The sequence below is a fragment of the Plectropomus leopardus genome, chromosome 21 (assembly GCF_026936395.1).
Source record: "Plectropomus leopardus strain MGB_pleo_1.0 chromosome 21, ASM2693639v1, whole genome shotgun sequence".
NCBI lineage: Eukaryota > Metazoa > Chordata > Actinopteri > Perciformes > Serranidae > Plectropomus > Plectropomus leopardus.
The window spans coordinates 20,904,134-20,919,422 of record NC_142196.1 but is presented as its reverse complement, the minus strand read 5'-3'; the positions used below and the strand labels follow the sequence as shown (position 1 = coordinate 20,919,422).

General features: G+C 40.9%; 1 protein-coding gene across 6 annotated transcripts in view; it reads left to right on the top strand.

The window, feature by feature from the left end:
* Nucleotides 1-267: 267 nt before the first annotated feature.
* dnajc13 (dnaJ homolog subfamily C member 13) overlaps nt 268-15,289 on the top strand; it is a 40,918-nt gene continuing 25,896 nt past the window's right edge. For 5 of the 6 annotated variants that reach the window (XM_042510046.2, XM_042510044.2, XM_042510043.2 and 2 more), the window contains exons 1-4: nt 268-432; nt 4,073-4,153; nt 13,001-13,076; nt 14,865-15,014. In XM_042510046.2, coding sequence (XP_042365980.2) covers nt 4,086-4,153; nt 13,001-13,076; nt 14,865-15,014 — 294 coding nt within the window. In that variant the 5' untranslated portion in view covers nt 268-432; nt 4,073-4,085. Of the gene's footprint in view, nt 433-3,334; nt 3,392-4,072; nt 4,154-13,000; nt 13,077-14,864; nt 15,015-15,289 lie in introns of all 6 variants that reach the window. The other variant, XM_042510041.2, reaches the window with a different exon arrangement.

Here is a 15,289-nt window from a genome sequence, read left to right as displayed (position 1 = left end):
CAGACCATACAGAGGTGGTATGAAAACAATCTGCAGAACAAAAGCACAAAAGGAAACTCAAGAGTCTACCACATAACCCAGTCAGCATGAGCCCCGCACAATCAACTGCTCCGAGGTCAGTTTCGTCTGTATGCATCAATACAAAAACCAAAGGAAATCACCTCAAACTGATCTCAGATCTGCGTTTCGTTAATTCCGCGTCCCGACAAACCAATCAGCTGACAGCCGCATGACAGGCAGGCCTCGCGCATGCGCAGTGGTAGATTTTTGGTATGAGGAATATGGCAGCGTCCTGAGCGCTGCTGAGGGAAATACGGCGCAACTGAGCACCTTCAGCATCACAGAGGGAAAACTGAGAAGCACCAGCCGCTTGCAGAGGAGGGTGGGGGGCTGAGGGACGGCTACCATTAACACCCGTTAGCGTTTTTACAGGTAAACGCACCCGCCACCACCTGCCAATCTCCCCAAGCCATCTTCTCCATGTCTGCTTGATTGAACCCCGCTGCTAAAGCTAGTTAGCTTCTAGCTTCAGGCTAACTACATTAGCCTGCCACAGCCCCAATTTTGCATTTTGGCAAACAAACGCTGAGAGCACAGGTGTCTCAAGTGTGTGTTATTCTGGTTAGGAGGAGCAGCAGTGTCAACATCGCTAATACGGCGCTGCCGTGCTTGCTTTTAGCCGGACAGTTAACCGTGTAGGCCCGCTGCAATGAAGCAGAGTTTGGCTAAGCGCTTGAGAGCCAGGTAACGTTAATGCTGCTTGTCATGGATTTACTTGACAGATCGGGACCCAGCGCACATCCCCATATGGACTTAAGAGCTACCCGTTTTAACGTGTATCTGAAATTGTGTAGTCACGTGCAAAAAAAAAACCAAAAACCAAACTGCAAGCGATTTACATTTTTGCAAGCAAGTGGCTCATGTAATCATTACAGAGCCATACAAGATGAAGCAGAGTAAGGGTAAAGTTCCCGTCGTGGTGGTGAGATTGCTTCATGTAATTGGTAAATTTAGGGAAGATATTGCAACACGTCTTCAAGAGGAAAACCACATTGCAGGAAATCAGCATGTTATGTTTCTGGATTTGTCAGGACTTTCTACAATAATTATTTAGATTCAGATGTGATTCTGTTTGTCCAGATGCCCCCCTGTAGACGTTTTTTATCGGTCAGTTTTCTGTCAGCTCAGGTATAATCGTAGTTTTATGTTCATCTTGATTTTAACTAGAGAATAATAGGGTCATATAGTGATGTAATAGCATATGATCGTTTGACCCTTGCACCCATGCTGATGCTTTAGCATATTTGTTATGTACTTGCAAAGAAAATAGTTTTTTTTCTTCTCAACAGCTGTGAGAAACAAGGTAGAAACAGGCTTAAGCCAAACAAAAGGCAGAGTAAAACAGCTGTTTACACAGCATTACATATTAATTGTCCTGACACTTACAGAATAACCTGTGGCTGCATTCTTGCTGGTCAGTAAGGCGCTGTTGTTGTTCAGATCTCCTCCATTTAGAGGTTTTATATCCTTTTAGCAGTGCACCCGTGTACACTGCCCTGACTGTCACAGCTGTGATCAGAAAACCGTGTTTGTTAAAGTTTCCGAAAAGTTGTGAGACCTGTCTAAAACAAGTTATCATGTAAATGTTGTGTGCTTTGCTTCGGGCCTACTTTCTTTTTTTATATCTTTACTTAAGTGTCCTCCTGTTTAGCTTTGCCTTTTTTCTTACTGTCAAGGATAGCCCACAAATAATTTGCTATTGATCTGCATACTGGCAGAAAGTGGTGGGAGAGGTAATCACATGACCCAATCCTGGAATCCGCCTTGGTCTTTTTTTACACTCGTCAAGGTGCTCTCAACTCAGTAATATAATAAAAAAGCGGCACTGCCCTCTGCAGCAGCAAAGCGCACGCTGCTGTGCACTGCTTGCTGCAAACATCTCCCATTGTGCATTTCATCAGCCCCCCGCTTCGGATTAGATTCATTATGCAGCCCCATGAATGAAAAAAACTGTTGATGCAAAACTTGGCTCTGGACTGTTCCTTGCACCTTTGTTTCTCCAGCACAGGCATCAATTATTGAGACGCCGACACTGGCTAGTTTTTTTTTTTTTTTTAAAAGGTCCTCGTCTAGTGGTGTGGCACCTGACAGCAGCATGATTTCCACCCTGCGCTCTCTGAACACCAGACAATTGTCCCACTTGGTGAATGGTTGATTCCATCATTTTGGGGTTATTTTGCTGTCCCATGCTTTAGTGGCACGCTGGAATGGAGAGGAAGGAAAACTGGAGTCAGATTTTTCCAGGATCCTGGTAGAGTGCTGACACAGGTTCCTCTTGTCACAATGCAGCCGCCAGCAAATTATTGCACTGAGGCTAGAAGAGGCCGTTATTCCCTCAGTTTACTCGATTCTGCTCTGTTTAAAGCTTTTGTCTTTGATGCCTTTAATTTGTTTAAAACAGTTTGTCACAAAGCTCCACTCTTGAGTCTTTACCATCCCACTGGTGCTTTGTGGTTTCTCCTACTTGGAAAACGAAACTGTTCGGATTTAGTGACAAGAACACGGATCCTAGTTAATATGTTATCCAGAATTGAGAGCATATGGCTCTCTTAAAGTTAAATTAGAAAGCATTTTCAATCAAACAATGCGGTGGGCCTTAACACTAAGACGTGGCCTTACTCCTGTTTATCCAAAACGATCAATAGGCCACACTGGCTTTGCACCAGAATTTATTGACACATGCTCAGCTGGTGCACTGTTGTGTTGATTTTTTGGGCCTTTGATATGAGGCTGGATTGAAAGCACTTTATTTTCTCTCTGTTTTGCAACGCAGGTTGTGGTTTTTCAAAGGGGAAACTTGGGTATTTTTCCCATGTTTTTTTTTGTGACTAATGGAGGCAACAGTTTTTGAAATTCATCCAATATTGGAAGGGGCCGCTGAATAACAGGCAGCAGTGTAATCCCTACGGGCAATTTTGCATCGTCAATTTATGTCCACTAGAAATGCTTGTTTTTGCCATTGACAGGCTCAGATTGTTACTCCAAGTGTCTCACAACATTTCTGAAAAGACGCCACGGCGAAAACAAACATTTTTCCTTAGCTTTCGCCGATCCGGTCTGTGTGTAACCAAGTCTCGCTCTAGAAGAGGTCGCGCTTTGAACTCTCACTGGCTTTTCCACCTGGTCGAAAAAAGCTAAATATTCAGCCATGACACTGAAAGTCTTTCAGTTAACATTAAGCTACGCTTTCTGGACTCCGACGCCACAAACTCTTCCCGGCACTCCTCTCTCCAGCTCTCACTAACATTTCCACTGTTGTTTTTCCTGCAACAAGTCAGCCCTCGGGAGATTTCAGGACAAGACTTCTCACTAACAATCAGACCAGCGAAAGGTAAAGAAAAACATTGAATTTCTCTGTCAGGTCCTTTCCATAATGTTGTCAAACACTTTCATTAACAATCAAAGCCTGTCAACGGCAGATACAAGTACTTGTATTGGATAGAAATTTACAATGCGCAATTGCCCTCTCAATATTGGGCCAAATTAGAAAATGGTTTCCCTGTACGTTGGCCTCTTTTCAAAGTAAACCATGAAATGCACACATGACTGAGAGTGAGGATGTCACGGTCTACGGTTTATAGTAAATTGGAAGTCATGTGCAGCCAGCTGCATTGATTCTCCGGCTCATAGCTGAGCTTATGACGGTGAAGAATCAGTCAGTCACGGAGCTAGGTCTACTCTCTGTCGATGGATAATCACTGTTTACTCAGTATTAGTTCTGAAGCTGAGGGAGTGTCATGTGGGAGTCTCCTTTAAGCCGCAAAATGTTGAATGACTGTGTGAAGTGTGTGCAATATATGGGAATGTGTGCATGAAGTTGATGTCGTAATGACTTGTGAAGGTGGAGGTGACTTCTTATAGAGCTGACATGAAAAGCCATCGGTTCTTTCCCTCTACTATTGAACTGAAAATGAAACGCTTTCTCTTCCAACTATTTATTTTCTGAGAGCTTTTCTTGTTTGCTTACGTTTTGCTCCGACTCATAACTCATAACTTTTTTTCTCGTTTGTAGGTCCTGTGGAAAGATGAATGTCGTCAAAGAAAACAAAGACCTGGCCTGTTTCTACACCACCAAACACTCCTGGAGGGGAAAGTAAGTTTTTTAACACCACCGATTGGATTTCAAGGCTTGTGGCATTGTCTCCTCCACATCTTCTTTGTATTGGTGTACAAGGCAACATCAACTTAAACTTCTCCCTTTATAACCTTGTAAATTCTTAAATCCTGACTCAGTGCTTCAATTGTGTCGGCTTCCTTGTCTAAGCCATGAATAGGAGGTCTGCATACCACTGTCAGCAGTCACCGATCAGCACTAATGAGGTGTGTTTTGTAGAGCTGCACTAACTTATAAAATTTGGCCCAAAGACACAGATACTGAACCTGAACACAGCACAGAACTAGTGTTAAGCAAGATGACATCCACGCAGGATTTCCCGCACATTTGTTTATTTGTGACGGCCCGCCATCTGCTTTCATGTTTAGATTTAGATTTTTGGAGCTGGACCATTCATTAGAATCACTGTTGGAATATACTGTATATAAGGTTTGGTTATTGATAGCACCACACTCTTGGAGTGCAGAGCATACACTGGGCACAGACGGTGCAGCAGACAGCTAGGCACAGTGTTTCTGCTCCTCTCATCCATCCACAAATCAACTATTCACTCCATAACTCAAACTCGTTAAACTGCTGCAGATTAAAAAAAGAATCCATGAATGCCTGTGCTGCATTCACAGACCCACAAAACATTCAAATTTAGAGAGGGGACACAAAATAATAAAAAAGGGACACACACTCAAGTCAGCAACTGCCACACATAGATTTTAATTTTGTGGGAAACACTGTCATGTACTGACATTTATATATTGAATGTATGCAAAGTCATGAAAAGCAGGAATTATATTTTTCACTTTCACCAGCATTTTTTAGAAATATTACATGCTGATAATTTTTGTATATGCGGCAATGGACCTATAACAGGAAGGGAGTGTGTGTACATTTGTGTGCAGTGTGTCTTAGGGGAAGCTTTTATCATACTAACTTTATTTGAACATATTTTGACGTATAAAATTGCCCTGAATTGTTGCAGTACATTACAGGAGAAAAAGGCCAACATACTGCATCTATGATGTAAAACTGTTTGCTTGGTCCATGATTATCTAGTGCAGGAGGTATCTGTTTTCATATTATAGATTATAGTGTAGTTAAATTGCAGACGTAAGCCAAGAAAGGTCTAAAACTAGACGGGACTTGATGTAGCTGGTGGCCCTCAAAACTAAATGATGGACAAGCTCCAGTCTGAGCAGTGAGCCGGTGGGATCACATTACCAATACCTGCTTTCTAAGTGTCTTTGTCCCATTAAGGCCCGCCATTGACTTTTGTAACTTAAGCAGGGCTGCAGAGCATTAGCCATCATCAGAGCTTCATCCTGCTAATGCTTCCTGAAGTGTCCGTCAGAGACGAGTGTTGATGTGTGTGTGGTGTACGCTGGAGGTGGGTACCCCACTCAGAGACACAGCTTAAAGTGACAGTTCACTCCAAAATACAAAATACACCTTTTTTTTAGATTTATCTTTAGTGCTGTTTATCAGTCTAGATTGTTTGGATGTGAGCCGAATGTTATCACTGAGATGTCTGCTCTCTCTCCAACGCAATGGAACTAGATGGCACTTGGCTTGTGGTGCTCAAAACTCACAAAAATACATTTGGAAAACTCAACAGCGACGTCTCTAACCAGAAATCATGACTCGGTTACTTAAGATAATCCGCAGACCTTGAGCTATGTCATGTAAGAACTATTTTCTTTTCCACCAAAATTCATCCGCCAGCTGTATCATCGTGCAAAAAGAAGCGTGCATTCATGGAAAGGAGGCTCGTGTTCATTGCAGCACAAGATAAAAACATAAATGGCATCCTCCGGCGCTGCTGTGATGTTAGGTAGCTCTTTGGTGCCAGGTGAGCGAGCAGTTGATGCATGCTACCTGCTGCGTGGTGACACGGTTGGAAGGTAGAAAGAAAATAGTTCCTACATGAAACTGCTCACAACAAGATCTGCAGATTATCTTGATTAACCGGGTCGTGATATCTGGAAAGAGACGTTTTTCAATCGTAATTTTTGCTGCTTTTGAGTACCAAAAGCTGTGTGCCATCTAGTTACATTATATTGGAGAAAAGCCAGACACATCTACGGCCAATTTTTACCTGCACTCAGCAACTCACACCAAAACAATATAGATTGATAAACAGGACTACTGTTAAGAGGAAAAATATTCATTTTTGATTTTGTTGTGAACTTCTCTTTAAACTTGTACTGATGGACGATCTGATTGGGTTGACACATGTTGGCTGATCTGGTTCCATAACCGAGGTTGAACACGGGTCACACGCTGCCCGGCTTTGGTGAACAGGCATCTCTGTCAGGGATGGAAACTTAATTTATTGATTTTATTATTTGAAGGTCATTAAACTGAAGAGAAAGAGACAGAAAGATGAGAGAGCAGAGAGACATGAAAGTGAAACTATTTGGTGCTTGTGTAATGTAACCCTTTAGTTTAACAATGAAGCATAACTACAGACAGCAGCCTCAAATGAATGAGTCAAATGCAGTTCAGTAGAACCGCTTCATCTGCCCGTTTGCTGAATAAAGAGAGTACAACTCGCACAAAGCTTCAGGCAAACAGAAAGAGAAGGTTTCATGTCAGGATATCCTCTTTCATCTTGCTTTATACCAGCCTAATATACTGTGGCCTACTTTTGCCTTCAGTGGGTAGTATCATGCAAACTAAACATCCGGTTTGATTTTTATAAACCAGTTGAGTTTTAGAAAAAACATACCATCCAAACGTATTTTTTGGCACATGAAAACAACATAGTAAAACAAAATATACCAGGTTGGATTGATCTTGGCTTTATGTTAGACAAATGAAACCGTCTCAGGTAGGCACAGGTTCATGTGGGTATGAAACAGTGACACAGATGAGATGAGCTCTCCGCTGTGAATACAGAACACGTTCCCAAAAGTAAACTTTAATTAGACTCATCTGTGATTAGCATTCCCCTTTTGGCAGTGTATTAAAAGTACTTCTGTTACGTGAATTTTGAGTATGTTAGACAGCATTCAGCATCTCCTTGATGTGCCGACTTCTTTAAGTCCTGCTCTTTGTGTGAAGGATATTTTTCTCTGAATGCCCCTATAGAAAGTCTAGCTTTAGTTAAATTAAAATGCATGAACAAAAGAGGCTTCAGCTCCTAGTCGTAAGTTTGGCAGGAATGCTCAAACGTCTTTTTGTCAAATGTTTAATAATTGGACTGTGGCAGATTGGTCGGCAGACGGGAGAATATCTGTCATCTGTTCTGCAGGGAGTTGAGGGGGAAATTAAAAAGCCATTATGAAGCGGTGTTGCTTTGTAGTTTCCCCTATTTTCTGTCCGGATTCCCTCTCACATGTCTAAAACAAGCATTTCTTAGCATTTCAGATTGTATGGTGACATAATCAAATTAGTGAAAATCAGTGGATGTTTGAGAGACTAAGTTATTCTGAGACACTTTTCCATAGTAGTTAACATTAAAACAAATCCTAACTGCTGTAGTTTTGCTTTTTTGCAGCTACATTTCCCTCTCTCTGTGCCCATGATCATGTTTAATTCAAGTCTTGAGACTCTAACTTGTGGAGAATATTAGATTTGTCTGTGTGTGCATGTGTTCTGCAAATGAAAGGCATTTTCATGATTTTTGACACAAAGTGATTGTCTGAGAGCTTTCTGTGTCATTCAAGGGTTTTCAAGCACAGCACACTTCTTCAAAGCATGAATATGCATAAATCTTTTTGAAGCTTTTCGAATTTGTCGTTGTTCCGCAACAATTAGGAAGCTACAGATTCTCCAGCTATATTTTTTTATTTTTCACAAGCTGTTTTGCGTAAACACTACATAAAATGTGCTGCAACTCTCTTTTGTTCCTTTTATTCTATCTAATCATGTATTTTTTTAGTTATTCCCATCATTATTCAGAGAGTCTGTTCACATTCAGCCGTCCTTTAATCACTATTTGCAGCTCTGAAATCCAGTGTTTGTTCAGTCTCATATAGGGGATTATGTAGTGTCGTCCTAGTCTTTTATATGGTCAAACTAATCTTCATCTCAGTCCTCTCTGTGAGAAATCTTGTTTAAAGAGAAGAGGCAGTTAAGAGGGTTAGTCAGATACAGGAAGTTGCTTAATGTGATACATTATGAAACCTTTAAAGTGGAAGGAAAGCTCTGAAGACAAACTGTACGATACAACTGAAAGAAGAGTAACCTTATAACTCTCACTCTATTTACGCTGCAAACTGTACCTGTTTGAATTTTGTCCTACTACCATTATAGTTTCCATTGGTTACCGTTCTGTATGAAAGTCAACGTGACATTGTGTCTGCTCTTTATTCAGCCTGTGTCAGACCAACTTAACACACACTGACCAACCAGAGCATTTAAATCACGGAGAGGTGAAGTGAATAACATTGATCATCTTATAAAAATGCAATGTTCTGCTGGAAAATATTAGGTCATGGTATTCATGTGGAGGCTACTTTACACGCATAAACCATACAAACCTCGTTTTGGACGATGTACAACCCCTCATGGGAACAGCAATGGCCCTCCCATCAGAAAAATGCATCATCCCAGGGCGCCCAGTAGGTCACCTGGTAGAGCGGGCGCCCATGTACAAAAGCTATATCCTTGATGCAGCGGCTGAGGGCTCCACTTTTGGCCCATTGCTGCATGTAATCCCCCCTCTCTTTCTCCCCTTTCACATTATAGCTGTCAGAATAAAGAATAAAAAATCTTTTTTAAAAAATTGCCATGCCACGCTGCAAAAACTGCTCAGTAATGACCCGAGGAACATTTCAAAGAGTTCAAGGCGTCGACCTGGGCTCTAAATTTCCCAGATCCGTATCTGATTGAGCATCTGTAGGATGTGCTGGTACCCCACCTTGCAGCCCAGGATCCCCTGCAAACACTCAGGTGCCAGACACCCTCAGAGGTTCTGTGTTTATACCTCGACAGGTCAGATCCATGGTGGAGCATCTGACCTGTCGAGGGGTGCCACCACATCCAATGGATGCTTGACCTTTCTTGGGGCATTCCTGAGCAGTTTTTTTCAGTGCGGCTTTGCAAATTGTCCTGTTGGGTGGAAGAGTGCCATTGCTACGAGAGGGGTACTTGGATGATGCATTTCAATTAGTTTCCACATTAATGCCACAACTAAAGGTTTCCCAGCAGAACATTATATTGTAACAAGATAATCAATGTTATTCCCTTCATCTGTCAGTGGTTTTAATGTTTTGGCTGATTGCTGTAAGGAGACATGCTGCTTGTCTAACACATGAAGTCTCTGCTCAGCTGATTTTCATATCTTTGTATGAATGAAAATCTGAACCACAGCAGCATAAGTTGTAAAATGAAGTATATGTGATTTGTTACAGCCAAAACATGTAAAAACCCCAGTAGGTCATTTAAATTCCTAGTGTCTCTACATATTATAAAAAATGTAGCTACTAATTTACTCAATATTCATTTTAATCTTGTCTCACCTTCCTACACACAGGCATTATTTTATTTTAGCAGGTGAATTTTGCTGCTATAGATAAAGCTCTAGCACCTCCTCTGTAATTATCACTGCATCACTTGGTTATGAAGTTGGCTCGAAAAGCACTTAGCATTTCTTTTTATGCTGTAATTGGCATGCTTCAGCCAGAAAATCAGTCCATTTTTAACAGTCTGTGTGATTATCTTTAAAAGGAATGTTTTTCACAATCATCTTCATGCTATTGTGCAAGCTTTGATTATGTTTAAATACTGTATCTACTAAATCTTTGAAATTAAGTGTTTATTGGAAAAGAAACAAAAAGACTGCTTAAAGTGGACACTCACTGATGTACAACAAAAACGCATCACAACTGTTAAATTTCCAATGCAAATGCAAAAAATAGTCACAAAGAAAGTACAGTTAAAAAAAAGTTAAAATGATGCATTATTAGCCTTACAAACACACACACACACACACACTAGCCGGCGAGGATTTTTTTTTTTTTTGAACACATTTTATTGATTTTTTTTTATAACCCAAACAATACAAAACACAGAAACACCCCCCCCCAGACAGCCCATGTTATACAAAATTAGACAAGAAAAAATGTAAAATAGTTAAGTTGACTAAGGTTATATTAATGACATTAAGACAAATAATAATAATAATTAAAATAAAAATAATGATAGTAATAGAACACAAGCAAATGGATAAAATGACTAAAACAAGCCAGCGAGGATTTGATATTGCCTTTGTGCTAAGACAGAATTAAGGGAGGAGAAAAACAGCCCACAGAGAATGAATAATTAACTAAGTTTGCGCTGACACACAGTTAAACCGGCCACTTAACACCAAGGTCAAGACAGACAGAGAGACAGCACGCTGAGATCGGGACAGAGTCGTGGTTGCAGACACAGTGGCCCAAGACAGATGTCACCTCAGTGTGAGATTAAATGCTTCAACCATAGTGAATTGTATGGGCTTCTAATGGGAAGGTACACAAACAATATGTGACATAGTATAGTTGTGAAAAGGGAAGGAGTGACTGTGGGAAGGACCTAATACTCCACTCGCCTCAGGCCACTGCCTGACCTGTCTGTTTATGTTAGTCATGCACTCTGTACACAAGTCCGAACGCATTATACGGAAGTGTCCTCTCAGTTTGACTTCCTTTTACTCTACTTTTTGATAGGATGAGCTTGTATCTTCAAGGGACCTCTTAATGTTGTCCGAACCTAATGAGGATGTGCAAGACAGAAAGGCGCCAAGTCAGCATGTTCAGTTTGCACTGCAGGATAATAACTGCTGTAGAGGTGCTAAAAGAACATGCTGTTCATAGATGAACATACTGTACATGTATACCACATGCAAGAAACCACCACTACTACCAGCCTTAGTGTTAACACTAAAACAGACTCATTGTTTAAACGTTTAAAAATCTTGTTTTTACATAACCAGAAACCTTAAGTGACCCATTTTCAAATCAAACAGCAGGCAGTATGTTATGAATTGGGCGTAAATGTCAATTGAAACTGTTGGCAAACCACACAGTGATCCTGCCTGCTCACACACACTGACACACACACACACACACACGCACACAAAGTCAGCGTAACATGCAAAAAGATTGGCCAAAAATTTCACACTTCCTTCCTACTACGTGACAAAGCCCCACTCTCATAACGGTTTTGATGAATTGGTGTTTCTGACACAAATAGTGACTCATTAACAAACTGTTAACGTTCGATTAAGTTGTGACCCCTCATTTTAAAGTCACTAAGAGGCCTAATGTGGTAAATACATACAATAAATTGAAAATTTCCTAATAGTAAAGGCTGAAGTTAATATTTTAAAATCACGGTTGCATTGTTTCAGCGTGGTATTACATGACTAAACTGAATCGTAAGACTTCACGCTACATTTAAAAGGTTCGGTGTGAAGGATTTAGGGTCTGTCAGAGTTACTGCAGAGTAAGCGCCAAATGAATGTTTGATAAAAAAATTTTCTAATCAAAAATTTGTGTTTGTTTGAACAACTTTGTGAAAAAAGGAGCTTCCTTCCTCACTTTTATCCAGCTGACCATACTTGTTGATTCCTGTTGAATCTTTTCCTAATTTCTTCATCAAAGCTAAGAAGAGAAAATCCTTATGATACCCATTTCAACACGTTAGAGACTCTGCATGCAGACGACTGGCTATCGCGGCTTAAAAGTGGCAGTTCGTAATCTTTTCTCACCATCTTTTCACCCCGTCTGTCCTTTATCTCAACCATTACCTCATAAAAATGTCTGGAAACTGACATGATAAACTTGTACGTGGATGATATCATCCGTTAACTGAGTCTCAGTGATGTCAACCATCCTTGACTCATCATTCGCGTACGGAGGGCTACAAACCGCCCTTTTCCTCTCACACCATACTGCACATATAATGATGCTGTATTGATGTAATGAGGTATGTGTGGAGCTAGGGCATTGCAATGATATTATATCCTGTTGAGATATGACATTATATATTGTGTTAGATATTGGATATTATACATCATATTATGTTGTGATATAGAAAAAAAAGTTTTTTCCTGATTTTAAAGGTTGCATTACAATAAATTAATGTACTTCTCTCAACATATGAGACAGTTCTACTTGTTTTAATACTTGCCTTTAGCCACTTAGTCATTATATCTACATTACTCATGAATATTTTCTAAAGTACCAATGTTCACGACCACAATATTGTCACATCAAAGAGGGAATTTGGTAAAAACAGTTAAATAAAAATTTAATGTTCAATTCTGCCTTTAAGTTCTTGCATTAATAGTGCTTTTGAGGAGATTTAAAAATATCCAGATATTGGGGCGCCTGGTGGCTCAGTGGATGGAGCGGGCGCCCCATGTGTAGAGGCTGTGTCCTCACTGCAGCGGCTGCAGGTTCGACTCCGGCCTCGGCCCTTTGCTGCATGTCATCCCCTCTCTCTCTCCCCCTTTCACACTTGTGCTGTCCTATTAATTAAAGGCGAAAACGCCCAAAAAATATCTTAAAAAAAAAAATCCAGATAGATATTGTATATCGAGATATAGCCTAAGGATATCACAATATAACTTTTAGCCCACATTGCCCAGCCTTATTGGACACATTGGAAGTCTTGTAATTACCAGTTAATAGAGTGATGTTCAGTGTAATCAGGGCTTACCAGATCTCTGATATATGCTTCAGTTAACCCCCAATGTGTTTAAAAAACCGCCACACATTCAGCCACTCTCCCGCATTCGCTGCTAATGTTATGTGACTGCCCGTGCTGCTGTGGGTGTTGCTGCCATGTGTGGTTTGCGACGGGTAGGCTGTGTTTCTGACTCATCCCATCTCTGTGTTCCAGGTACAAGCGAGTCTTCTCAGTGGGGACGCATGGCATTACCACTTACAACCCTACTACGCTAGAAGTAACAAATCAGGTCAGTGTGTGTGCAGCCTGTCGAACAGGAGCTCCACTGTCATTCAGGGGCTGCTGCTCTGCTGCGGCTATCGGTGCTTCACAGGCGCTTGTGGGATGTTCTTGGATCCATGTGACTATTGAAAATCCATTTGCTCTCTCGCTAAAAGCTGAAAGGCGGTATTTTTAACTTCTTGTGCACAGCCTTTGATTACAGAAGGCTTTCATGTAGCAGCATGTCTGTGTGCTGATTAGAACATGAAACATGTCAGAGTCAGTACTCAGAGACGTCCCTCACTAACCCCCTCAGTCAAGAAACGGCAGAAAGTAGCATCATAGTCATTTTTAAGTAATAAGGTAAAGCTGGGGTTGGCAGAAATCATGAAAAGACAAAAAAATGGAAGAAATTTAAAAAACTCCCCTCTCTATACTAAGCCCCATCTACCAGATGACCATCTGGCGTATGCATGAGCTTCATACAGTAACCCAGTGTGTCCCATACACTTATTTATTTAATCTTTTTTTTATCATAGAGTGGCTCTTAATGCACTTGCTCAGCTTGCTCTCTTTCTCTATTCATCAGACCACAAATGAGACAAGAATTAGATAGCTAATAATGTAGCGACCTCACGGTCCTCCGCCTTGCTCCGCTAAAGTGGGCAGCAGCTGTAGAGCGTCGGTAGGCAGCTACAGTGGTTCGAATTCGGTAAGTGCAAACCCCCCCAGTGCCAGCAGTTGCGGAAATGCAGGAATAAAATGTTAGTTGGTCTGGCCAAGAGTCGGGGCTGTCCGTTCCCTGGACCGGGGGTTGCGATAGCTAGATTTGGGTAACTGTGGCCATAACTGTAAACATGAGGCCGCAGCTGTGAGCCTTTGGCTCCCATTAGCAGAAGGCTATACTATCGGCAGCATTTTGTCTCTGAGATGCTTTGTTGATATTGACACGTTTTGTTTTGTCAGGATCTTCTAGACTCTCTTTTTAAAAAGTTTATCTGTCTTTTTTTAAATATTTTTTATATTGGTTTGTCATACTGACAGAAATCAGCATGTTTGCTGATACCAGTACTTTATTTTAAAGCCAATACTGGCCGATTCAAATGACGCACCAATAATATCGTGCGCCCCCAAAACAAGAACTTTGTGTAGAACAGCCAATAGGAACAACCTCTCCCATCTCTGGTTAGAATTTCTCAAACCTAAAAACAGAACCAAGAGTAGGTTCAGAAGTCCAGTTTTATCTCCATCCACTTGAATTACTATATGCTAAAACGCTATTATGGGATTTTTGCGCAATGACGCCGAAATAAAACTTCCTAGCCCAGCTTTAGCTGTAGTAAATATAACATTTGCAACACTTTCCTTTTGAGCCCCCTATTTAGATTTCATAAGCACTATATGAACCTTTATTATTCATCATAATGTTGTTGTACATGGCTGATTTTTAAGACATTTTAAGTGTTTATTAATGCACAGTAATTGTTAGCAATGGAAACTTATGAAGACATATTTTATAATATTCCAACAGTGTTTTACTATATTGTCATTTATTATCTCTTCATATACCAGCCTCCACTTTGTGCCCACAGGAGGAGTAACACTTTTTAACAAATACATTAATAAACACTTGAATCCATTTACAATATAACCATATATTATGTGTAATGAATAATGTATAAAATGTCTGTATACTGCTTGTAAACTAAAAAAGAGGTAGACGTTAAGTACCGTATCATCTTTTTCATGTTCAAACTGCTTGTCTGTGACTTTAACAGTGTGTTTATCTCTGTGTTGTTGCTTTCTGTGGTACCAGTGGCCTTATGGAGACATCTGCGGCATCGGCCCGGTAGGAAAAGGTCAGGGAACAGAGTTCAACCTCACATTCCGTAAAGGCAGCGGCAAGAAGTCCGAAACGCTCAAGTTTTCAACAGAGCACCGGACGGAGCTGCTCACAGAAGCACTGGTGAGGACAAACACTCCACTGCCATCACTCACCATGACTAAACAGACCAAGTGCACATACAGTTTTTATTAAGAGGGTCTCAGAAGTGTTGCGTGATGTGGCTGATCCACACTTCCTATTGGCGTCACAGCTGCACATTTTGCTGTGTTGTCTTAAAAAGAATCGCAGCTAAGTCACTTAACGTATGATGCAGAGTCTGGGATTGCAGGGCTTGCAAATCACAGGCCCTTTGACTCACTGTAGGTGTTTATCACAAACATGAATCAGCAGACTGT